Source organism: Mandrillus leucophaeus, unplaced genomic scaffold (genome assembly GCF_000951045.1).
Source record: "Mandrillus leucophaeus isolate KB7577 unplaced genomic scaffold, Mleu.le_1.0 Scaffold51, whole genome shotgun sequence".
Taxonomy (NCBI): domain Eukaryota; kingdom Metazoa; phylum Chordata; class Mammalia; order Primates; family Cercopithecidae; genus Mandrillus; species Mandrillus leucophaeus.
Genome location: NW_012105475.1, coordinates 303975 through 331599, shown reverse-complemented (window position 1 = coordinate 331599; position 27625 = coordinate 303975). Strand labels below are relative to the sequence as shown.

At 37.3% G+C, this 27625-nt stretch overlaps 1 protein-coding gene across 2 annotated transcripts in view; it reads right to left on the bottom strand.

Annotated features, from left to right (window-relative positions):
• The window catches only part of EPB41L3 (erythrocyte membrane protein band 4.1-like 3), a 245057-nt gene that overhangs the window by 30168 nt on the left and 187264 nt on the right, over positions 1-27625 (bottom strand). For both annotated transcript variants that reach the window (XM_011996312.1, XM_011996313.1), the window contains exons 4-11: positions 21311-21415; positions 20023-20065; positions 14498-14573; positions 10426-10644; positions 9990-10077; positions 4827-4979; positions 1100-1197; positions 215-390 (exon numbers count right to left, since the gene is read on the bottom strand). In XM_011996312.1, coding sequence (XP_011851702.1) covers positions 215-390; positions 1100-1197; positions 4827-4979; positions 9990-10077; positions 10426-10644; positions 14498-14573; positions 20023-20065; positions 21311-21415 — 958 coding nt within the window. The remainder of the gene's footprint in view (positions 1-214; positions 391-1099; positions 1198-4826; positions 4980-9989; positions 10078-10425; positions 10645-14497; positions 14574-20022; positions 20066-21310; positions 21416-27625) is intronic.

Sequence of the window (27625 nt, the reverse complement as noted above, 5' to 3'; positions counted from 1 at the left end):
ATGTAATTTTACATAAACCTGCAGATGTTAGACTGACAAAGGGACTTTCATTTCACTGGGGGAGACTTAAAAATGTGCCATTCAGTCAATGAGCAACAAATGCTTTTCAACGTACAATATCCAGGAATATCTATGCTTACTGAAAGCTCATGACGGTTTCATACTCTTTTTGGGGTAGGTACTAGGTTACTAAGGGCCAGTAAGTGACGCCTACCTCCATCCAAGCTGCGAGACATGGTATAACGTTTGCTGGAGGAGCGTTCAAAGTAAGGTGCTGGGCGATCTATCAACGCACTGGCTCTTCTCGTTTGCGCTTGTGTCCTGCCACTGTAACGAAACTTGGAACCCAAGGTTAAGAATTTCTTGGGAGGTGCTTCTGGTAACAACAGTCTAAAGAGAATAAAGAAAAACAGCAGAAAGACTATTAAGTACAATATTGAGAGTGCTTTTTAAACTTTTTACTCTGAGAGGTCGTGTGTGTTGCGTGCTAAACGTTTAACACACAAATTGCAGTTAAATAAATCTGATTTCATAAAAAAATGCACATAGTATATATCAACTAGGGATGTTGTAGAGAGGAGATATGCAAATGAGGGTTGTACTGAACTAGATGAACTTTTAACATTCCATGCAAAGTAGACAGTCTACGGTTCTATAAGCCCAAACAGCAACTAAATAGATTGATATTAGTTAAGAAGAAGAGTGATAATTTGTTGTTGGGTGCCTAATTTGATGGGTCTCATACCATGCATAGGTAGGTAAAGGGATTCAGGGATTAAGAAATCACTGAAATAGTAAGGAATTGAAATAGTAAGGAATAGATTGGATATTTGAAGTGGACACCTTAAAAATAATGTAAAGACACTAAATATACTAAAGAAGAGGAGGTTGGGACACGTAAGTACATGACAAATTACGGAAAATCCTTCAAATTTACTCTTTTCCTAGTTCTTTTAGGATTTCTTATCAAGAAATATGGTGACAATGAACTTGAAGGAATAGAAATAATAAAATTCCGTATTTTTCTTATTGACAATCTTTTTCAGTATCAGTGATGATAATTATTCCTTAGAGAAAAAACAAAATAATCTCTTCCTACCTGAAAAATGTATGATGCTCAACACATACTTTCCATAAACGCTTGGCAGCTCGATGGTTTGGCAGCTTAAACCCAATGGTGCTTTCAAATTGTTCAAACTAAATAAAAAAAAAATACATTGAAGAGTAAAGTTTAAAATTATAAATAACAGAAGCCCTGTAAATAATTTATAAAATCATACTGCCACCAGAATTTAAAAAATTTACTTATTAGATCAATTGCTACATGCATAATTCATGCTATACACATTCATTTGTTAATTTCGAAAATGTATCTTTAAAATGCTGCAGGTACAAGTAGCCACATTATGCATACAGTAAAATGTCTTCTGAATAAGTGTGTATCTTATGATACTACTGAAAACTAAATACAAAAGGGTTTTTTTTAAATTTATTCCAGAAATCAATTTGTCCTGATACCACTTTTAAATTTTATTTTCATGGTTTCTCAATGACACAATGACTTCAACTGCAAGGTACAGAAATGAACCAAATGTTTACAGATATAGTCTACAGCATTCTTAGAAATGACATTTTTCTCCTAATATCTGGTCAGGAAATATGTATATTTCTTAGGTAGTTGATAACTTGGTGTCGAGACTGCCGATTTTATTTGTGTGTTCCACTATGGATTATCGTGTTAAATGCTAACGTCTCTCTATATCATACGTAAGATCAGAGATTGGGGGAACATATTTTCATATCTTTTAGCATGTACATTTCAGATGATGCTTTATCAGCCATTTGATTTTTCGAGGTGAAATACTCATCTCATTTCCTGCATAATATACTTTATTACTGCAGATGCACAGGTTTTCACATTGTGAAGAAAGTACACATCAGACCACCAGAGGGCAATCATCTTAAACAGTAAAGGCTTCCCCAAACAGCAAACAACCAGTGCTACTGCTATAATCAATAGCAAAAATAATTTATGTGGCAAAGAACCGAGGTGAGGGGTCATATGCATGGCATGTGAGATACAATCATGTTTGACCTCTATTTCTTGCTTGCTGAGGATGATTAGGGGAAGTGGGAAATACATCACAATTGCTTCAACCGCAATTGCCTTTCCCAACTTCTTATTCACTCTGGATGTTCACGCGCTGTGGTGTTTGTAAAAATCACTGCTGTCCAAGGGACCCAGTCAAGACAGATACAGTGTAGCTGTGACTAAACCATCATCCATTTATTCATCCTGCAACTAATATGCACATACTATGCCAATGCCGGGGTTATATGGAAGAGTCAGCTTGCACTCTGCCGCAAGAAGCTGGGAAGAGTCTCTGCCAACCTCTGTAGGCAAGGAGGATGCAGGCTCCTAGACTACCTGAATAGGTATTAGTAGTTTATTAGTATCTATTTCTCTGTGTTTTATATCAATTTCTTTCAACTTCTTCAGACCCTGTGTGTTCCCAATAATTTCTTCTCACTCCTCTCAGGCTGTAAATAAGATTGTAAAAACAGAGAGAAGAGGAGTGAAACAACAGCTTTTTCTGAGCCTGTTTCTGCCAGCACCACAACCCCATCTCGCGCCTCACTGCTAAACTTCAGGAAGCAGAAGCCACTACCTGCTGCCTCTGCTCCTCACTCCTGACCTCAACACGCCCTGGCAGGTGCTCCCCACACCTTTCTGAACTCTGAAATGTCATCATGGGGCCTGACTGTCAAATTCAACATGCTTTTGTTAGTCCACACCCTGCGTGCCCCTTCTGTAACATATGGTACTACTAGCTAACCACTTTCCTCTGAAACTCATCTCCTGGTCATCCAGCAGCCTATGTTTCTTCTTTTATCTCTCTGGCTGTCATTTCTTCATCTCCTTGACCCTTTCTCAAATAGTAGTATTATCCAGAGTTCTAGTTTTAGGGCCTTTTCTTTCTCTAACTTGTCTTGCTCGTTGAGTAATTTATTCCATGTCTAAGGCCTTGAATAAAATATATAGTTGACAACTCTATTCAACTCCTTCTTATGCAAGAATTACACCCTGAAAATCTGTTCCAAAGGGATCTCAATTGTTTTTCTGTAAATTTCCCCCTTTTCCCTCCTGCCTAATGTCATCTCCATTGGCTTCAATCATGCAAACTGAAAACCTCTGATTACCTTGGACTCTTCCCTCTTTTAATTCCTTCCTCCATCCTGTCTCTAAGATCTGCTGCTTCTGCCTCTCAAACCTCTCTCTTGAATTTGTTCCCTCCAGTCTATTCCCAGAGCCTCTGCCCTAGTTTAGGTCTTATCACATCATATTTCTAAGTAGTTGAATTTCATTAAGAAATCTATCATTCCAAAATATTCACCTAGTTGTGTCACATCCTGATTTAAAACCTCCCATGACTCACTAGTGTCTGCTGATTCATTTCTCCAGCTCTCCCCTCTGGCCTCTTACAATACTACGCTCACCCCATGCCTACAGAATATCATCTCATTTGCATCATGCTGTTCCAATCAAAGTATATGAATCCGTTTTCCTGCTAAACAGAAAAGTCCTTAATAAGGAACAAGGTCATATTTGTCTTTCTATTTCTAATACCTGACAATAAATAGGTGCTCACTTAACAAATGTTCAATGAAGTCAAATGACTATCTATTGGCTATAAGTTAAACACATAATCTTTAGGAAATATTTTTAAAACACTATAATTTTAAGTATTTACATGAAAAGCTTACAGATTATTTCAGTCATCATAGATGGGTATGATGTTATACTCATATTAAACATCATTACATGCTTTATATTTCAATTTTTTGTTGTTTTTGAGACAGGGTCTTCGCTCAGTCACCCAGGCTGGGGTACAGTGGTACAATCATGCTCACTGCAGTCTTAAACCCTTGGGCCCAGGTGATTCTCCCACCCTTGGCCTCCCAAAGGGCTGGGATTACAGGCATGAGCCACCATGCCCAGCCGATATTCTGATTTTAAAAATTGCATTTTCCATCAAGAAACTCCAGTGGAGAAATAGATTTTGAAGATAAGAGGTAACTCTATATTATATCAGAAAACATTCAGAGATATAAGTATGCTAGAATCTTTGAGCTTTGACTGCCTCAATTATACTAACCACACCAATTAGAAATTCAAGGTATTTATTAACTATCTGTTAAGTAAATAAGAGAAGATATGTGTTACTATTATGTACAAACCACTAAGCAAGATATAAACATAAGTTGATCATGGAGGCTGTTGTCCAAGGAGTAAGGACTAGTTAACAATTTTCATTCTCTCATTAGCTTCTTTGACTTATAAAAACAACAAGCATATATTGAGCTATAGAACGTTGACATAATTCACACTCACTGTCCTTTGTTCTAATATTCCTTGTACCTTGAAGTACATGACCTCTAAGCTTTTCACTTTAAAGTACAACCCGATTTGTAGGACAAGTAGAAAGAGCATGAAGAAATAACAACAGGATGTGGAGGAAGAGATTTATCCATTACTATTTGAAATATACACAAAATTATTCATGAAACTGGATTTTATATTAAAATATATTTTTTAAAGCCCTTCAATTAATGTATGCAGTAGGAAATATTGGAACAATATAAAAAGGGAGAGACTACTTTATTTATTACTGTTTATTGGGCAAATCTACAATAAATTTTCTCAGGCACTTAGATGTCATTCACTGTGTCCCACAATGCTCAGAACTCACAAGCAGATAATTTAAATGTTTGCTTGCTATCAGGGATTTTCCTCCTAACGCACATGCAAATGTGGGTATACTTACCTCTCCTGGCCGGATCTTAATGTAAAAGTTGTTCCGTTTGTATGAAATCTTTAGAACCTTGGGCCAGGCAAATCTGTTTATTCGCAGCCGGTCGCGATATATCAACAGACCACTTGCACAAACTCCTAACATAATTTCTACCCCTTCTGAGTCCTGGAAAAAACAGCAAGAAACAACAGATCAGTATCTAACTTATTTCCATTTTCTGCTGGGTATAATATTTAAGCATCCACAACAGAAATATAAATGGCTGGTTTACATATGCAAACTGATGCAGCCATTTTTAAAACATTACTATTAAACACTAGCCTTTTGGTGAAGATGTTCATCACTATGGAGAGGTTTGTTAGAGTAAAATCTGCTCTCCCAGGTGTCTCAGACTTGTAAAGTAAATACTGCACACCAAGAGGGCCCAGCCCATGAAGGTATGTTAATAACAGTCGTAATAGTAGCCATAGTTCTCACTTGTCAATTGCCAGGCACTGCTCTGCTTTACATATATTCCTTTAATCTTCACTGCGATTGAAATGGTTGCTATTATTATTCCCATTTTACAGATGAGAAAATAGGTACAGAGTCCCAGTTGAACACAGCCTGGTTCCAGAGGCGGCACCCTTAACCAACAAATATGCCAACAAGATGGACCCTGACTTTTCCTATGAGGGTTTTGGTTGCTGTTCCTTTAAAAAGAGCCCAAATATTTTTTATATACCATTATTGTCAGAGTAAAATTTAAATATGAAATAGGTTTTTTTTAAGTATGAATGAATAAAAAAATATAAGAATGTATTTTCCCCAACAACCACCATTCCCTCCACATAAACACACTGCCCAGTGGTAATCACACTTAGCAATATGGCTCACATATATAAATAATAAATATTTTTTAAATATGTGTATAGTTTTTTTAAGAAACAAATGTGAGATCATACTAGAACTGCAACTTCCTTTTGCTACTTGTACATTTCATGTTCAGGTGATTTCCTAGGGATGTGTGATGTCCAGCGGTCATTACAGATGTTGTGTCAAGCTTAGGAGATATACCACATACAGTCTTTCCCAATGTTGTATTCCATTTAAGTCAGGGTAAAATGAACATCTGTGGTGGCCATGAATGAAGGAAAAAGATAGGATGCAGGCAGGATTATATGTGAGGTCAGAGTCCATCCCTGGTCCCACTGATTGTTGGAATCAGGGGACAGAAAGGGTCATGAGCTGACCACCCATCAGAAGCGATGCCCAGATCTGCTGTCAATGCAAGGCAGAAGATGGAAATTTCCAGAATCAGAAATACTTATACTGGTCCATCTCTGGGAAATGTAAGTTTGCCAACAAAGCATAATTGGTTTAAAATGAAATATTTTACTTTGGAAACGTATCATTCCATGACATACTGAATTACTCTGCAGGAGTGGAAATATTTGATGGCAGGATATTACAATATAATAAAATTTGAGGAGAACTCAAAGACCGGAAACTGCCCACCATTTATCTAGGACTTTAATTTGAAAGAGTGATTTAAAGAGCTATAACCTGATGCTGACACGCAGCTGGTATTACTGATCCTTTAGAACCAGTCAATCTGTCTGCACCATCACTCAGAGGTGACCACCTTACTCCATTGGCAGAGTGCAGGAATGAGGAAGGACTGCCAGAATCACTTCTCTTTGACTCACTTTCTTTTTGGTAACTATAGAACAGGACTTTAGGAAGTGTACCTTCAACCTACCAAGGGAAAGGACATTTGAAACCTTTTCCATTATTAGGTAACAATAAAACTTTTAATAAAAACCTTAATCACCTGTTACTTCTTTGAATTTTAAGAAAACAGTAGCTCCCTTCTTGAGGAAGATGAAGAAGGCTCTGATGCTTCCTCTTCCTGTCTCCTCCAAAAAACATCTGTGTCCCAAAATCAATCTGTTATCTCTAGTATACCCTTAGCAAAAGGCAATGAAATAAACTATCACTTGTCTTCCTTATCCTGGAGACAAAAGCTGGTTGAGAGCAGCAGCTCTGTTTATCTTTGTAATCTCACGGCCAGCGCACTGCCTACCTTGCATGCACGAAGCCATTACATGTTTGTTGAAAGAAAAGTGAATGAAAAATGAAAATGACAGAAATGAGTGCAGTTTTTAATTGGATGCAAGTCTCGATTTCATTAATTGCATGGCAAGAAAAATGATACTTTTCATCTCAAATTTTCTGCCACAGGCCACAGTACTGAGGTTAGTTTGAGAAATCTTTTTTTTTTTTTTTCTTTTTTTTTGAGAGGGTCTACCTCTGTTGCCCAGGATGGAGCGCAGTGGTGCCATCTTGGCTTACTGCACCCTCCACCTCTAGGGGCTCAAGCAATTCTCGTCCCTCAGCCTCCTGAGTAGCTGGAACCACAGGCAGGTGCCACCGCACTCGACTCATTTTTCTGTTTTTGTAGAGATGGGGTTGTGCTACATTTATTCAATCGGGTCTCGAACTCCTCACCTCAAGCAACCCGCCCGTCTCAGAGTGCTAGGATTACAGGTGTGAGCTACCTTGCTGGGCCTGAGAAATCTTTGGTTTTAAAAGTCATGACAACAGTATTTGTTGAGGACATGTGCATTTCACTGTCAATAAATACATGTGCACTCCCTTTAGCAAGGAGCACTGGGGTGGACCTGAATAGTCTCAGTCATCATGAAAATAAAGGGGCATACGATTTCTTTAATTCGACATCAGTGTTCAAACTTTGCCATCCTTCAGCATCTACTGCTCTGCGGGATATCCTGTATGGACTTATATCTACATTTCAGAATCTTACATAAAATAAATGACTCTGACAAAGCCCATCAAGATGCACATTAAATGACAAACAAGCAGAGTCAGATGTACAGAAAAAACAAAACATTTAGAATAGGTTTTCCAAAACATAGGACCTTTGTGTAATATGCGTGTTTATTCTTCATACAGGATTCCAGCTCAGAAGTTTTAAATGGATTGTAACGCTCAGGGTCTTTCATACCATCAACAGAAGCAAGGCATCTCGCTCATAACCGGAAATTAGCTCCAATTTGTTTCAGTAAATTTCCTTCTTCAAATGATGGAGTGTGGTGGCATGGGAAAATTGAATCTATAACTGAATTATCTGTTATACTTAATATTCAGAAAAATTTCTATAACGCTACATTTGTACTTCCTTAATTTTCTTTTTAACTGGCATAATTTCAAATCACATTATTAAATGAAAAAGGCAGCCATCTATTTTAATTCTGTAGCGATAGCAATGTTAAGTGATTTTATATTTACTGATAGAAACACTGATACATCCTGAGGTGTACTTCCTGAAATGTACACCCTAATCTTTTATTTATTTATTTATTTCCGGGCAGTAAGAGAATCAAAGTGTGTGATGTAACTTAAAAATTGCTTCAGATTCACTCAAATTCTCAGGCTCCCTTCATTTCCTTCTTGTTTCCTTATCTTTTAGCCTCTTCCGGGGAAACACTAAGAGAAATTTAAAAATCTTAATGTCTGCTCTTATTTTCATTTTGAAATTCTCACTCTACCTTGTACCTAATATACAATAGAAACATCTTTGTTATCTGAGTGCAAAATAAGTGAAAAAGTGTAATAATGAACTGGCAAGTAAACAGAGCTACACCTGCTGTCGTAATTATACGCAAATGTCAAAGAGCTTGGCATTCAACGTAACAGCACATCCCTGGTGTGAGCCTCCGCCAAGTCACAGAGATTTTGCTAGCGCTCAGGCCTTGGAGAGCTCATCCTACGTGACGTGCAGAGTGATCCACAGCAAAACCAATCAAACCTGCAGAGATTCCTGGGCCCCCATTCTCCTCCCCAAATCCCTGGGGATTAGTCTGCTCTCCAAACGCTAACCAAAGCGCAGCCCAACTTCCAGTATCGACAGAACCTACAGACCACAGAGCTCCCTGCAATGGGTCCGCAGGGGTGCTGAGGCATTTGCTTGAACAGAGCCAGCTGAAATTCTCTTCATTGCCAGGCCCCAAACCCGACTGTGTAAGACACTTGTTGGCCTGGAAACCTGTAACTGCACGTTCTGTGTGAGTCTCAGACCATGAAATTAATGACTAACGCTGTCCATCAAAGTCAAACACACATCCCTAAACAGGAACAATGTCATCCTGTTGGACCCAATCAGAAGAAACAACCTCTGACCTTTAACATTGACCTTTTAACCCTGCTAATGCATCTGAATCCAAACCTAGGATCCTAACAAATTTTATATGTTTTGCTAATAAAAGTTTTCATAAAAATTTTCTTGTATTTCCACAGGACTTTTGTTCTGGGCTGTTAAAAAGACTAGTAGTCCTACGTTCATTCTACCACTACTGAAAAGTACAGAGATTCCAGAAAAAGCATGACACGGAGTCAAAGCTGCTTTGTGTATCCTCACAATTGTAACCCTCCTACAGTCTCAACCCAAATTTTTTCTTCCCAAGACTCCGTTCCCAAGATACACCTTTAACATTTCATCGATCACCAGTCAACGAAGCAAACCTTAGCCTAGGTGAACTTTAAAACAACAATCTTATTTCAGAGTTCTGATTATTTGTCAGAGTACCTAAACTTTGGAGGTAGACTTCTTAAATTCAGTATGAATTTACTGACTGCCTGGTATGTATCCAGGTAGGGCCACAGACAGTGTCTGGCACTTAACAAGTGTGACGCTTGAGTCTTGGACAATTGGCTAAGTTTGGACAAACAGACAGGAAAGAGGAGGACAGTCCAGAGATGGACATAGTCAGGGAAAGCGTAGAAACGGAGTCTGATGGGAGTAAAGGTCATGTGACAGCACAGAGTGGGAAATAAGACTGTGATGGAGAGGCAGGGTGAACTAAGAGCTTGTTAAGGGTCAAGGTAGGTTTCTAACTGCATCAAAAGGCCATCAGAGGCTTTGCCTATCATGGGCTTTCAGAAGGCCACGCCCAGGAGTAATACAAGTTTGAGACACAAAGAGCAAACCCCTCATTAAATATCAGAAAGCTACATTTGTTGTACCGTGGAGTAAAGCTTAAAAGACAAACAGAGATTTGAATTCTCAAAGGTTTCATTTACATTAACTGAAGTAAAAGTCACCAGTTTACAGTGATAACAACATCGAGTTAAATAACAATATATAGAAAGTTTGGGGTTTAAAAAAATGCATACCTTAGCATGATGTAAATCTACCCCGTACATGGACAATTTTTTGGCATTTTCCAAGAAATGCATCTCTGCTTCTGCTGGCGTCATTCCTCTGATGAGAAGAAAAATACGTTACAATGATGCTTTTCCCTTCCCTGGTAGGCTGCAATACTTCCCACTTAGCTCCATGCTATCTCATAAGAAGTCCTATGGAGGCACCAGCAGACACATGAGAAAAGAAGAAGAAAAGGGCTTTGCAAGAAAGCACTACAAATGAACACCTGGATGCTCTGAGTGAGAGCTTACCCATCTCAGAATTTTACCGCGCATGGACCCACACTACGCTCAACTCTCGCCGTTAATGGACGAAATCAGTACTGTGAAGAGGTGGGTTATATGCGGGACACTCCCCCATCAAGGCACAACTTAAATGAATGCGCTCAGGGCTTCTGCCTCTAACCTGTGGCTCTTGTGCAGCTCGATCACTTTGTCTTCCAGTTCTTTAGTGTGGTTTGGTGCAAAGCGGAACTCACTAATGTAATCGCTCCCACATTCATCCGGGTCATAGTCTCCGAGCTCTGACTGGACAGTGTAGGAGCCCAGCAAGGCCAGAGTAACGAAGGAGCAGGGCAGCCTTCCGGACACGATGTCATCTCGCAACTGCAAGCAGAGGTAGTACCTTCCAGAAACCGAAAGCACAAGACAACAAAGGCCAGCATGAGGATACAGGAAAAGGAGGTCACTTGGTAAAAATTGTGGGTAAATAATTTCTCCCTGTAGAACAACCTCTCTAGGATAAATGTTCTAGCATCTATATATTTTGATATTTCCTTCATACATATTTGTTCTAGATAGAAGGGAAAGATACTTGGTTACAAAAGACAGTATTTAAAGGCATTTAGAAGCAAGTCAATGTTCATAATAGGGTTTTATTAATAAAGCAAGTCTAAAAGAAACTTAAAGACATATTCTTCTAACATCTTTTAAAATAACTTTTAAAGTCAAATGAACAGTCCCCAACACATTTTCTGAAATCCTTGGGTGGGGGAATTATAATGTAAAAATGCTCTTAAATACAGTTATGTGCCACAAAATGATGCTGCAGTCAATGATGGATCACATATATGATGGTGGTCTTATGAGACAAAAATGGAGCTAAAAAATTCCTATTGCTTAGTGATGTCATAGCTCTCTTAATGTCATAGCATAACACATTAGTCACGCATTTGTGGTGGTGCTGGTGTAAACAAACGTACTCATATAAAAGACTAGCACATACAATCCCGTGCAGAACTTAATACTTGATAACAAGTGACTATGTTACTAGTTTATGTATTCACTATGCCATACTTTTTATCATTATTTTACAGTGTACTCTTTCTACCTGTAAAAACACAAAGTTAACTGTAAAACAGCCTCTGGCAGGTGCTTCCGGAGGTATCAGAAGAAGGCACTGTTATCCCAGGAGATGACAGCTTCATGTGTGTTATTGTCCCTGAAGACCTTCCAGTGGGACAGGATGTGTAGGTGGAGACACTGATACTGATGATCTTGACCCTGGGTAGGCCTAGGCTAATAATATATGTGTTTATGTCTTAAGTTTTTAACAAAAGAGTTTTAAAAGTAAAAACAAATTATAAATTTTAAAAATAGAAAAAAACTCACAGAATAAGGATATAAAGAAAGAAAATATTTTTGTGTAGCTGTACAATGTGTGTTTGAAGCTAAGTACTACTACAAAAGTCAATTAAAAAGTTTAAAAAGTAAAAAAAATACAGTAAGCTAAGGTTAATTTATTATTGAAGAAAGAAATTTTTAAAAATAAATTGAACGTGGCCTAAGTATACAGTGTTTATAAAGCCCACAGTAGTGTACAGTAATGTCCTGGGCCTTCCCATTCACTCATCACTCACTTACTCACTCACTCAGAGCAGCTTCCAGTCCTGCACACTCCATTCATGGTAAGTGGCCTATACAGGTGTACTGTTAAAAAAAATCTTTTATATTGTATTTTTCTTGTATGTTTTCCATGTTTAGATATACAAATACTTGCCATTGTGTTATGATTTCCCACAGTATTCAGTACAGTCACATGCTGTACAGGTTTCTAGACTAGGAGCAATGGGCTTTATCATAGAGCCCAGATGAATAGTAGGCTCTACCAGTTAGCTCTGTGCAAGTCCACTCTAGGATGTTCACACAACAACAAAATCATCTAAAGATGCCTTTCTCAGCACGTGTCCCCCATTGTTAAGTGATATGATTGTGTGATTATTAGGCCCCAATTAGCCTTATGGAAGTATTTTGATATTAAGGTGACCGGTCTTACTATATGAACAAAACAGATTGCAGGTAACTCAACAGCTATCTCATTATAAACTTCACTCTCAATTTCCTGCATTCTTAATGAGGTAGTCTCTTTATAATAACACAATTTCTCCTGTTTTCAGTTCTCATTTTTAAAATTTATATAGCTTCTTAAAATCTATCTAAGATATAAAGATTTCCTACCTTAAAATTCGAGAATCTTGTCACCATAAACAAACAGTTTTAAACTGGAGAAATTAACATTTTCCATGTAATTTTGCCATATCCTAAAAATATGACCTACATAAAAACATGTTGATTTGTCTTTTCTGTTATTTTGCTTTTAAGACTTACAGATAAATTACTAACTGCCAAAGATCTCAAGGTAAGTGTTAACGTTGATGAGTTTTAATAATATCAAGCACAGCCTCACATATGGACAGAACAAAGCACACCTGGTACCTTGTATATAAGAATGAACTGTTCATCTGTGGAAGCAGAGGACTATGATAAAGTCTTAAGGTCCCCTCTAAATATGATTTTAGGCTGGTGACATAAATCCATGTAATTATGACAGAAAAATCCTTAAACATTTAACAGGCTCTACAAGTATTACATGAGTCAACAGAAAGAAACCATGCACTATTTTCTCTCTCCCTTTTTTTTTTTTTTTTGGAGATGGAGTCTCACCCTGTCACCCAGGCTGGAGTGCAGTGGCACAATCTCAGCTGACTGCAAGCTCCGCCTCCCAGGTTCACGCCATTCTCCTGCCTCAGCCTCCCAAGTAGCTGAGAATTCAGGCACCCATCACCACGCCTGGCTAATTTTTTTTGTATTTTTAGTGGAGATGGGGTTTCACCGTCTTAGCCAGGATGGTGCTGGGATTACAGGCGTGAGCCACCACACCCGGCCCACCATGCACTACGTTTTCAAATCCAGGTATATATGGGCTCTATAACCACAAATTAGCCAAAATTTAGTTCTTCAACAGCAACTAAAAAGTATCTTTAAGTAAGAAATTATAAATTTTCTCTGATTTATTGCAAATATAAGAAATCCTCTGGAACTAATTTTTACCCTTCTCTTAATATGTCTGGTGAAATTATTTTTAACTGTAGCAAGTGATTAAAGTTGTTTTGAGTAATTTCCCTTTTCTGTAAAGCCCTCCAAAAAGAATGCAAAGCTTACACAGAAAATTCTGCACACACTGCACAAAATTGCTTTGACTGGTCATAAACTTACTACTGAGCTGAGCAAGAGAGTAGGAGTTCTAAGGTGAATGCAGAGAAGCCTAGAAGGTCAGAGCACACGAGGAACAATGAACTGAGTGTCCGTGTGCCCTCCCCTCCAAATCCATACGTTCGAATCCTACCCTCAAGATGATGGGATCATAAGGTGGGGGTCTCTGGGAAGTGATTAGGGTGGAGCCCTCACGAATGGGATTAGTGCCTTTATAAAAAAGACTGGAGAGAGACCCCCCTCACCCTTTCAACACATGAGGACACAGTAAGAAGTCAGCATCCTGCAATCCAGAAGCGGATCCTCACCAGGACCTGACCTGCGGGCACCCTGATCTCAAACTTCCAGTCTCCAGAACGGTGAGAAATAAGTTTCTATTGTTTATCAACCACCCACTTTATAGTATTTTGTTATAGCAGCCCAGATTAAGACATCCAGTACAGCTTTATAATGAGATCCCCTTTCACACTCAAAGCTGTTACTGAAATATTTTTGTTTTGATTTCCTTCTTAATATCTTCTTTCTAGAAAACAAATTAATCATTTTCCTTGTATACGCAGGACATAGAAAGTAAACACTTAAATTTATGTGTGTGTGTATGTGTTGGTTATATAAAAAGCACAAGCATCCAAGGACATTTTTACTCTACGTATTAAAGCAGAAAAACTAAGAGCTGCTATATCATATAAGGATGAATCCCATCCAATTTGACTATGGTGGGTGGATGACAGTATCTCAATTCTGCATGTTTTCCCACCAGGGTCAAGCAGAGGGAATATCATCCTGGCACCAAAGATTCAACTGTGAAAAGATAGGATTTGGCAAATCTTCTCATCAGATGTTTGCTCTTGTTCATTTGCCTTTTGTTTGCCATTTCAGCGTGGACGATTGTAAGGCTACCAGATGTAAGCACACTCCTTTCCGGAGCATTGAAGAGAAGCACAACTCTCCCAGGACACTTGTCTTTTGAATAGCCTTTCAAATACCTGGTGATATCTTCAGATAGCTGGGCAGGGTCTGGTGGGTAAAATTTCACATTAAATGAAAAGTGCCAAGCACCACCTGCAACGATGGAAAAAAATTAGAGTAAAACCTCGAGAAAAATCTTATGACTCTAATTGATGGCCAGAACAGTCTTAACTCCAAGCATTAACACCCAGGCAACTTTTGACCATTAATGGAAAACTGGGAAACCTCGGTGATATGAAATCTACAGATAAGTCTGAAACCTCGTCTAATTTCTAAACTTCTCCCCAGTCAAATCCTTTATTGGTATGTTTAACCAGTAAGGAAACTGATCAAACTTCCTACCTTTTTCAGAATCAAAGGTAAGCACTTGGAAGAAGGAAAAAACATGAATGATACGAATAATCTTCAATCAGGTAAGTCTAGGAGTGGCTGGATTTATTGCTGCGAATGTCTGGATAGCTCACAGACCAACATTACAAACATGATTCCCATTTTCTTTGTCCTTTCTGCTTTGTTATTACAGGTCAAATCTAATTATAATAAACGTCAAGGGACTATTCAACATACATTTGTTTTATGGGAAAGGTTTGTTGCAGTGAACAGTGTTCTAGTAAGTGGGCTGCTCTGTGGGCTGTTGAAAATTATTTTCTTGCTCAGGGAAATTTTTGATGCAATAGGTACTTGAATGTATTTTCTGCACATTGCCAAATTTTGCACCTGCACCTCCATAGCCTGACACTTAGCCGGATCCTTTTTATGCTTTGTGATCTTTATCCTGTGGCCTCTACTCAAGGCCTCTCCAGCACTGAAAAGGGTCAACCAGGAGTCAGCTCACAAGTGTCTACTCTCTGTATTGTCAACACATATCCTTGAAACATTATGAAGCCTTAACGAAGCTCCACATCTCATTAATACTATCTCTACTTGTATATGGTTTATCAATATAAACATGGAAAATACCCTTTTCTTTTTTTCTACATTTACTATGTGATCATTACTTTAACTTGTAGTCACTCTGTTCTTCTGGCCTGTAAATGCAGTAACTTACCAAAGTCTGGGTATCCCTTCTCTGTGGTGCTGTTTATATTTGTTCCCTCTACCCAAGAAGTACACTAAAAGTGCCATAGCCTAGGTCCTGCTTGTATTTTGAATGGTTTACTGAAAAACTCCTCCCAATCCCCCAGGCTTCCACCCTGGAGATCTTTCATCCATGCTTCACCCAGTGGCCACTGACCTGCCCTTACTCTAGGATTCTGTGACTTCACATTCCACCCCTTATGCTTCCAATACTCTCCTAAGACTTCCAAATCTCCCTGTCTCTCCATTAAATGACTTCTGGAAACTTCATTGCTCCATGAGCCCTTCCCAAACATTCAAAAGAAGGTACAGTACTGTATTTCCTAGATCCTTTCTCTGCATTGTTCTCTTGCATCTGAGGCAATATTTAGCTTCATCAGTTTCTTACATTCTGTCATAAATGGCATAGATCCATGTATTACTTATAGTTAATTCTTAACACTACCACTGACATCACATTTACGATTCTACATGGCAGGAACTCTACCTGATGCCTTATAGAGGTGCCCTATAAAGGATTTAGCATAGGACCAAGCATTATTGGGAACTTAATATCATTTTTAAACCATTCAAATACATCTGTCAGCCGAAAACATTTCAGTGAATGTTTTTCCCACTGTTCTCAAAAAAGTCCTTTTGTTTTTCCAAAAATAGTCTGATTTGGTTGTATTTTCTTATTGATTCCTACTCACTTCCTATTAAAATAGATCCCTTCAATGCTTGCCAGTGGTAAGGTTCATCATGAGAGCTGGCTTTCCCCCAAGCAAGTAGAATTAAAACTAATGGATTAGTTACGGGAAATGCATTTATTGCTCTTTTATAATTTTTATTCACTTCAACGCAGGCCCTGAATCCAATGATTAGTTTAGCAATGTAATTACACAATCTTAGAATAAATATCCAAGTTAGACACTAATAAGTAACAAAATATACAGAAAAGACATTTAGTGCCAAAATCCTCATTCTAGGAAAGCAAGTTTCAACCTACAGTGAGCCAAAGAAATACCTGAGGTACCCATTAAAAATGCCAATTCCCAGGCTTCCTCCCAGGAATTTTTATTTCAGAGATTTGGAATATGGCCTAGGAATTTATGGCTTCAGTAAGCTCCCTTACGGTTCTAATAATAAAAATGGTCTTTGGAAACACATTTTGAAAATCACTGCTACTACTAAGGAATCCACTTCCCTAAGGTTATAACACACAAAAAATACACCTTTCAGGACAGTATTTTGAAACAATGGGAAAGTGTACAGAAACTATAATACCTCAATCAAGGAAAAAAAAAAAGTCCAGTTAAATGGGCATAAAACTGGAAATTAATGAGAGAGGCAGATTAAAGCTCAAATACATATCCCCATAAAGAATGTGACAGAAACAAATCCACTGAGAAGGAAGTGCTTATGCAATAAATAAGTTTGCAACTCTATATCTGCTCAAATGAGGGCCCTAGTTAGAAAGAGGAAATGAAACAGCTTGAACACATTAAAATGAATATTTCTATAATGCTGATGTGAAATTTTAAGTTACAAATGTATGATAAATAGAAAATTGTAACACTGATAGTTCATTCTTAAGAAAAATTTCTAATGTTAGTCTTTTATGTCAGACAAATCTTAAAATTTCTAACATACTGTATTTTTGTCATAAAAGTATGATATATGCTCTATGTTATAAAATTACTGTATCATAAAACATACTTAAAGATCACAAAATATAGTCTATTTAGACATTTTAAGATCCAGCATGCATAAAAGATGACTGGAATAAGAATTTTTTTTCATAAGAACTCTTCAGTTTCAAAATTTTCTGTTTCTTAGAAGCAGGGTCTCACTCTGACACCCAGAATGGAGTGCAGGGCACAACCACAGCTCACTGCAGCCTTGAACTCCTGGGCTCAAGTAATCCAACCCCCTCAACCTCCCCAGTAGCCAGGACTAACTAATCACAGGCATGTGTCTCTGCACTCAGCTAATTAAAACAATTTTTTAAAAAACATAGAGACAGGGTCTCACTATGTTGCCCAGGCTTGTCTTGAACTTCTGGCCTCAAGTGATCCTCCCGTCTTGGCCTCCCAAAGAACTGGGATTATAGGCATGAAGTTTTAGAATTTTCTATTTATCATAAATTTAGACTTAAGACATTTGTTAGCTTTGTTTCCATTTTCTTAGAGATCTCATTCTAAAGGAATACTGTAAGCCCACAGCATAAAAAGCATGGAAACATCCTTTTATCATTTATATTTTAGAAGTAGAGATGATGGTACAATAATTACATTAGATAAGGTAATACTTCTCTGCCTTCGTTGAATGTAAAATTTTGTGGCAAGAGGGCATTTTAGTGGATGGGAAATAACAAAGAATACAGGTAAAAATATGGAATTCTATTTTTAAAGAAATTCCAATTTTCCTTGTCTCTTTTATCTGCAAGACTGTCAGTTTTCTTTATGGCAAAGTCATATACACTGCCTAATCTGCATGGTAAAAAAAATCCGTTAAAACTCTTGTTTTGATTATCTTGTCCCTTTAGCTTTCTTCTCTTTGAAAGGATGGTAGAAGACAGTATAAATGGGAAGTTAAAGAAAAAATGAATCCTATTAATAATAAAAAAGAAAATTAGTTTATGCAGCCTTTCTCCTGTCATGATATTATGACTTATCCTTGAACATTTTATATATTGTCAAAGTGCTTTGCAATTATTAATCAGCTCAGTAGTCCATTAATTAGATGAATAAGAGAACTTCATGCACACAAAATGTTACGATATATATTCAGCATGTCTACTTGAATAACTCTTTAATACTCCTTAGAAAAATATTTACCTTAATTTTTTTCTTAGGATTCCTCAGAACAAAAAATAAGTAGTGTTTTCATCTATTTATCACAACTACAGCTATCTCTGGTTTCCATCTCAATTAACTGTTTCTATTAACCTAATTTGTTATCAAGTTTCTGGTTAGTGGATACATCAAATTTCCCTCAAACATACGGAAAAGATGTCTTAATTGTATAAATAATCAGTGGACTTTCTTATATCTGGAAGTATGGTTATACTTTTGTCTTTCTCGGATATTATCTAGTATTGAACCATTTCCAAACTGTTCACTACTAATTATGTTTTATTAGTAGTTGGGGTATTATTTCGATAGCTCAGGACTTTCAAAGGCACTAAGAAGTATTTGCTTGCTCTTTTAATAGTAAACTGTTGAAAACTTTTACTTATTGAAATGGGAATGATGTTCTTATTAATAAACTGCTCTTAAATGTATTCTTTAACTAGAATTAGTTGTTTGGAAGAATTTAGACTTTACTGACAAAAATATGAATAAAAATATAGTTATTTTAAGTTAGTATCCATGTTTACGGCAAAAGTAAGAGCTATAGCAAAGGGTAAAAAATTTTAAAAACTCCTCCTCCTCAACCCCTGCATTGGATGATATACTTCTGGAGTAATTACCAATAAAATCTTCCTGCCTTCCAAAAGTTTTCCATGCATCTATACAGATATAATTTTTTAAAAACAAATGTGATTGTGCGATAGAAAATATTCTGCAAACTGATTTTCACTAAGGAGAGCTAATATGTATTTATGTGGCTATTCCATGATTGACTTAATAATTTCTTTATACATGGATAATTAAGGTGCTTTTAGTTTTCTCCTACTGTAAATAGTAAGATAGTGAACCTTCATTTGCTATACAAATGCACATTTTCCTCATTAATACATATGCTGAATAAATTTCCACAAGTGAAATTAAGGGTCAAAGAGTAAGTACAGCTTAAATTTTAATAAATATTGACAAACTGCCCTCTGAAATGATTGAACCAACTTATTCTACCAATTGAGTAAATAAGTGCTATAGTATATTATTAAACCCTAATTCTTTGGTCATCTGAATAGGTGAAAAATGATGTGTCATTTTAATTTGCATTTAATTATTAGTAAAATTTAGCAACTTGTTTAATACTTATTAGCTACTTGTATTTTGAATTTGTCACTTGCTCATGCAATTGTTTGGTCCATTAAAATATGTATTTTTCAAATTGCCTTCAGGGGACTAGGAAAAGAGGCTGTTACCAGACAGTAACCTTCAGTTTGACTTGTTATTCCTTTTCAAAGCTATGAAATGATTATGACTTTTATCTGGCCTTTCATACTTCTGTGACTGTTGGAACATTAATAATGCAGTTTGGAACTTTTAAATGGTTAACTGCCAATTCTAACATCAGTTGATTAAATCATATACTTGACATCTATTCACAGGCAGAGAAACAGGCCAAGCATCGCAGTCCCTTTGACTCCCAAGTTGTGACAACTACAAAATGAATACTATCGGAATTGCCAGATCAAATTTGACACAAGAAAAGCAGGTATTCACACTAGCCACTTAGGTATGGGCTACAAATTCCGACAACTTGCTCTCTGAAAACCTTCACATTTCCAAAAAAATAATCCAAAGGAACTTACTTCGAACCTGTTTTTTTATTTCCTTAGCAGGGTCCAACCAATTCTGAAAAGGAAATGACATTTTGAATTTGAATCAGAGGAGAATAAAAATGACTTAATGTTGATTAGGTACAGACTCTCCCTAAACGCAATGAGAAGTCAGTGGTTGTTGGAAGGCTTCCCTCACTGTGGTCCTTGCCCCACATCTGGTGCCCCCTGCCAAGCCCTCCAAAGGCCCAGGCACTGGTCTAATGAGAAAATGCACATGTATGAAGTTTGGGCCCGACAAAAGTCTTTTTCTTTTATAACCATTGCCTTCAGGGATTCAAGCTAGCACAGAAACGGAGGGGAAAAGGCAGAAGATTCTATGTTCAAACAAGTTACTAGGATAAATTAAAAAATATACTGGATATACTGACATCCTAGCTATTCAGTTCCACATCAGAGACTTCTGTAATAAAAGATCCTCAGGCATCCACCTAGGAAGCTTCCCTAACAAATCAACAGTTGCTTGTGATTTCTGATTTTTCTCACTGGTAAAATCAGATGTTTAATAATGAAGTTAGGCATTGTCTGGAGAATTCGGGAGGTATTAAGGATGATTTATGGCACAACACCAAAACTAGTAACAACTATGAGCAAAATTTCTGACTCAGCTTCCAGTGTGAATGCAATGGAAACGATTTACTTTTCTGTATTTCTCAGGTAGTTACGTGGATTAAGGAGATACAGCCCTGAACAAAGTCTACAGAGATACTGCATTAAACATAAAACATGTAGTAAACACATTAGATAAGTGTCAGCTAAGCACACAATTCCCCCCATATTCTGATTTAAGAAACAATATGAAAGCATAAAAAGATGAATGAAAAATAGGACAGCAGCAATAGTGGACTGCCCTGACAATTTATGGGTTAGAACCATAATATCTTCATAGAATTTTGGGGTATGAGCATGATTTTTACATAAATATCAATTTATTTGCATTAGTTCAAATAATCTACTGAAATATATTACCCGCCACCCCCCGCAAAAGGTACCGCATAAAATGCCTTCCAGGAACCACAAATAACTCAAGCATGAAAAACAAGGGTTCATTTACTGTTACCAGAATATTCCAGATTAAAGGAAGCTATCAGTGATTTCCTTCATCAAGGAATAGATGATTAACATTTACAGACTCAAAGTAGAAAGTGTGGGAGTATGAAGGGAGGTGGAGAAAGTGATCCACCCATTCAGTCTCAGTTCACTTTCTGGCAGTAATGAGCAGTTCAAGCCCTCTTATTTTGCATTGCTTTTGATCACTCACCTTCTGGTTTTCAGCATCTCGATACGTAAGCCCAAAGTAGTCTTTCTCTAGCAAGTTCAAGTGTTCACACACTTTATCAAACAGCACTTGTCCTCTGGAGCGTTTCTACAGGAAACAGAAAAGCAAAGCAAGTCAATAGAACACAAAGAAAGTTCTCCCAAACGTCAGAGATAAAACCAGGTAATATTTAAAACATTGCTTGGTGTAACTTTAGGGAGTGACCGACAAGTGTGGTCACTTTGCCATTTCCTGTTAAGTGCAAAAAAGACTAAAAAATGGGGGTTGGGGGGTAGGGGGGAGGCTTCAATCTACAAAAGCCCACCCCTACGAATAAACAAACAAAAGCAAAGTATCAACAGTGCTACTTAGTACGTACAGGTGACCAGTGGCTGATTTCTAAATAGAAGCAATTGGGGAAAATAATGTGATGCTTGGAAGCCTAAATATGTGAAATATAAAAATCCTGATAGTGAAATAGTATCTAACAAACCAACAAAAGCCATATTGCAGAGTGCCCTAACTCAATTATCTGGATCAGGAGTCCTCAACCCCTGGGCCGTGGATGGGTACTGGCCCACGGTCTGTTAGGAACCGGGCTGCACAGCAAGAGGTGGGTGGCGGGCGAGCAAGCATTACCGCCTGAGCCCTGCCTCCTGTCAGATCAGTGGCAGAATTTGATTCTCATAGGAGTGCGAACCCTATTGTGAACTGTGCATGCAAGGGATCTAGGTTGCGTGCTCCTTACGAGAATCTAATGCCTGATGATCTGAGGTGGATCAGTTTCATCCCAAAATCATCCTCCACCCCAGTCCATGGAAAAAAATGGTCTTCCATGAAACTGGTCCCTGGTGCCAAAAAGGTGGGGGACCGCAGCTCTATGAGATAAACTTCTGAGCCTGAGAAGAATTAACCTTGCTCCTGGTCTTAGGCAGACTCTCACTTAAAACTTTCTATCCCAAATCCTTACTTAGAAATTCTAAGGACTACTTTCTAAAATCCATTAAACAAATTTCATTATTTTTGTTTTGTTTTTCTTTTGTCACCAATTTCAGTTTGTACAGAGTTTTTCTCAATGTTTTTAGAGCAAATCCTTATTAAACATAACAAAATATTAAGTTTAAAGTATACTTGAGTTATCATAGATAAATACAAAATAGAGATATATGAGTTATATTTCTGACCATCAAGCAGGCATCTGGAGAAAAAGGTAGTCATTTGGAAAAAAAAATTCATTGGCTTAATTTATTGTGACATATCATTTTTTCATCTAATCGTTCAAAGGCCTTTAAACATAGTCATGAAGTCTGTGATGAATTAACTGGCAACAAAAAAACTAAACCAGTTTTTTATTAGTGCACTACTAACATTTTACATCTAATACATTAAGCATATTTGTCTTTAAGATTTAATGTAATACCAATGAGAAATATGAAAATTGATCAACTATGTCTATGCCAAAATAATAAGCATTCAAAAGACCTGTGAGTCGTGTGTTGTGTTACTGTGCAGCTGTAATTATGCTGAAAGCAATTACTCAGTCCCCTCAAGCATGACTATATAGGAGAAAAGGCAAATGTATGATAGAAAAGTAGGCCTAAATCATAGCTAGCTAAATAATCAGTGATGTATTTGGAAAAAACAGTTCCATAAAGTATTATGAAAATAAATTACTTGTTAGCAAAACTATATAATAACATTGCTCATCGGCTATGAATAAATATTACAACAATGAAGCCCCTGCTTGCTGGTTTAAATCATTTATTTATAAATAAAAACATATTATTTCTGAATAATCCTTCACAAATTATAAAGTTTTCACAAAAATTGGTTCTTCTGATGCTTCTATTGGTATGATCTGCTGTTCACAGATAAGCACAGAGGTTCAAAGCAGTTGGATGAGACAGACAGTCTTATGTGATGATCTGGGAAGTGATTTTAGAATCAGGTAAACCCGGGCTTGAATCTTCAGGATGTCCCTTGAAGCTATGTAAAATGGGTATGACACTACTTGCTTCTTTGGGATGGATGACATTAAAATCAAACAATGTATTCAAACGTGGTCTAGTGGTGGCATATTTATTAAGCATTCCATAGATGTCAGCCATTATTATAGCCTGGTGGCTGACAAACGGTAGAATAACTAAAGTAGAGCAGATTATTACGCATGTTTTCTATAGGAGCACATATCCAACTCCTGGTGGCGCCAATAAGCAGCTTTATAATTAACATGTCCCACTCTTTAGATATCAAATGCCTACTTACTACCTAATTGCTTTAGCTTGACCTTTTTTTTTTTTTTTTTAACCTACATACACACAACATAGAAAAATATATATCAGTGTCTGGCCAAATACTTTCTCAATGAGTAAAACAAAACCCAAAACAAATGCAAACACAAAAACTTTTCTCCACAAGGCTTCACAGGACCCTATGTCTCCTATATTCTCTGACTCAAGAGACTGCAGCCAGTTCTCAACGGAGGAATCATTTCTGAATATGCTGCAGGCTGCCCTGGTCATAGTTACAATTCGCCACTTTCTGGCTGCTGTGTTCTTTCCTTTGCCTAACAAGAGACATGGGTTAGCTCAAGCACAGACTGTTAATGCTACCTGGCTCTCACTTGTCTAGTTCCTTGCAATTTGATTTCTATTAATGAGTCCCACCTTTCTCCTAAATAGACCAGACCTTTTCTTACCGAATATTTTAAACACATTTTAAACACTAGTTTTAAAGACAATGACATACTAGTCCACACTGGAGATTTTTTTTTCCTAGCCCTTAGAGCTGAGACCAGTTGTCTGATATCAACTGTAGATGGTTATATCATGGGATGGAAGCAATGAAATTCTGACCTGCTAAACATAAGCAAGGCCACCAGCCAGCTGGGTGACTCTGGAAAAGGCTTTTAAGTTATTTGGGTCTCCATTTTCTCATCCTTGAGTGGGGATGTAAGATTCTACTGGGCAAGACGTTTATGGGCTTGAGGCTCTTACTGGGCTTCCTTTTGCAAACCACTAATGGATTGAGGCACTCTCTCCCATAGCACCCAGATCGGGCATCAGCATCCTTCTACACATCATGATGAGAAAGATGCTGCCAATGGATGGAGGTGGGACATGACATGAAACTTATTTTCCAGCCCTGGACTAGATCCCTTCTCTCCCAACTCTAAAAGTTTCTTGATTCTTCTAACCAGATGATTTCTTTTTCTAGCATATTATTCAACTTTCCAAGTCAACTAATTCTACTTGTTGATATCTGCATGTACCTGCAGGTAATAATGTTTATCATATGACTAAATCTCAACCATCAATCAGACTGGAAATTTTGGAGAAATTATGTTTGTTATGGCTCCAAAGACATGTTGTTCATTAAGTAATCAAATCTAGGTATCTTACTATCATTGGGTGTGGTTACATGCTACCCTATGAGTCAAGAACAGAGTAATTTAAAAGAAAAAAAAAAAAGATAGAGGTATTCTAAACTAATGGATAATTTACCTAATCAGAAAAGACTGAGATTTTAGTCTTACAGTTCTTTGTGAGTGGTTAAATCATCTCTGACTCAAAAGCATTCAGTTTGTGTATAGTATTCAGTATGATATCATCCCCAAAATGTGATTTTACTTTCCTAGAGTAACAAACCAATGGTAGCTTGCCCTCTTCTTAAAATTTCCCCTGACAAACTGCATTTCTGTTTCTGATAAGGTAAACGGACATACTGCAGTCCAACAATCAGGAAAGCTTTAAATGAAATATCCTAAAAATGGCATATCTCCAAATAACAAGTTTCATAACTTTTTGCACTTTTTCTTTAATTAAAAAATTTTCCAAATTGATTCTTGAAATTGTTGGGTGTTAGGAGATGTTTGTCAAAAGAGAACTTAAAGAGAATGAAAAGGTAAGCCAGAGACTGGCTGAAAATATTTGCAAAACACGTATCTGATAAAGAACTGGTACCCAAGATATACAAAGAACTCTTAAAACACAATACGAAAACAACCCAATTTAAAAATGGGCAAAATATCTGAAATGACACCTTACCAAAAATATACAGAGAGCACATAAGCATATGAAAAGATGTTCCACATCCAATGTCATTAGAGAACTGCAAATTCAGACAGCAGTGAGATAGCTCCACACGTATGTTAGAATGGCTAAAATCCAGAATAATAAAATTACCAAGCGCTGGTGAGGATGTGGAGCCACAGGAACTCTTCCTCATTGCTGACAAGAGTGCGAAACGGTAGAGCTGCTCTGGAAGACAGTTTGGCAGTTTCTTACAAAACTAAACCTATCCTTGCAGTATTCAACAATCATGCTCCTCGGTATCTACCCAAATGAGTTGAAAACTCATGTCCATTCAAAAACTTGCACACGAATGCTTATAACAGCTTTATTCATAATTGCCAAAACTTGGAAGCAACCGAGAAGTCTTTCTTTATGTGAATGAAGACACAAACTGTGGTGCATCCAGATAATGGAATAATGTTCACTGATAAAACAATGAGCTATCAAGATATTAAAGAACCTTAAATGCATACTGCTAGGTGAAAGAAGTTCATCTAAAATGAATGCATACTGTATGATTCCAACTACTCCCATTATCTATGGGATTTTATGTTCCAAGGCCCCGAGTGGATGCCTAAAACCGCAGGTAGTAGTGAATGCTACATATTCTGTTTCTTCCTATACATGCATACTTTTGATAAAGTTTAATTTATAAAATAGGCACAGTAAAAGATTAACAATAACTGATAGTAAGATAGAATAATTACAAAATAAACTGTAATAAAAGTTATGCGAGTGTGGTCTCTATCTCTCCTTCAAAATATCTTATTGTACTGAACTCACCTGCTTTCAGACAGTGACTGTGGGTAAGTGAAACTGTGGAAAACGGTATGGGGAAGTGAGACTGCAGATAATGGGTGGGGGGGACTATTGTACATATCATCCTGGAAAAGGCAAAACTAAGGGAAAAAGGCAAAACTAAAGGCAAAAAGACCAATGGTTGCCAAGGGTTTGGGGGTAGGGAGGGATGAATAGGTGGCTAACAGGGGATGTGGGGGACAGTGAAACGGTCCATTATCTGTATGATCATGAAATGGTGAAAGCATGACATTGTATATTTGTCAAAAGCCACAGAATGAATAGCACAAAGAATAAATTGTAATGTAAACTATGGACTTCAGTCAACAATAATGTGTCAATATTGGCTTATCAGTTGTTAACAAATGTGCCACACTAACGCAAAATGTTAAAAATAGGGGATCCTTCCTGTAAGAAATAGCAAAAAATAAAAACAGGGAAACTGGGGGGTGAGGGGAAGAGTGTGAAGGGGTATATAGGAACTCTGTGTTTTCTGCTCAAGTTTTTCTATAAACCTAAAACTGCACCAGAAAAATACATCTACTAATTAAAAAGAGAAAGACTGACAAAAAGTACATTCTTAGTTTAAATTGTTAATAAAATAATTACTTAAGAAGCTTAGTTAAAAAAAAAAAGGTTAAGCTCCAAATGATGGTACTTTTATCATGAGTAAATACAAACTTAAAATTTTCATTGAATCAACATTTTAGAAAATTTAAAACTTAACCTGATAATTCCCCACTTATCTTGGTTTTCCCCTTGAAATTAACTTGCCTAAGAAACTAGGTCATTTGCTTGTGGAGTTCTTTCAGTGTAGATTCTGCTGTTTGCATCTTTATGGTGTAATTTACCAGCTCTCCCAGTCTCCTGAATGGCCCCTAAACTGGGAGTGACATCTAGAAGCTTCGTCAGGTTCTGGTTTGTTTTTCATAAATGATACTTCATAAGGAGGCATGACATGACTGCTTGATGTTTTTTTACATGTGTGATATTAGCAGTCACTGATGATCATTGCCCTATACCATTCATTCCAGACGGCAAAATGGTGATATTCTAATCTGAATCATTCCTTCTCCATTTATTAACTGGAGCATGTTTATAAAGAGGTATTTCTTTTTGTCAAAACTATTTGTTTACCCAGTGACACAGTTTAATTATGAAAATGAAGATAAATACTTGTTTCTCTCCCTTTATCCATTTTCAAGATAATGAGTTGGCTCCCGAGCATCAACCAACGTCACCAATTAGATCTTTTGGCTTCATACTATCACGATGAACTCACTGAGTTAAACAGTTCTGATGTGTTTCAATCCATCTCAGGCACTGCCCATAATGATGCTCTCAATGTCCCACATGTTCTGCTTTGCCTGTTAGGTCCTCTCGTCCTTCAAGAGGTTTCTCCAGTGCCAACTTTCTGAAGCATTTCCTGTCTTCCCAGACAAATGTG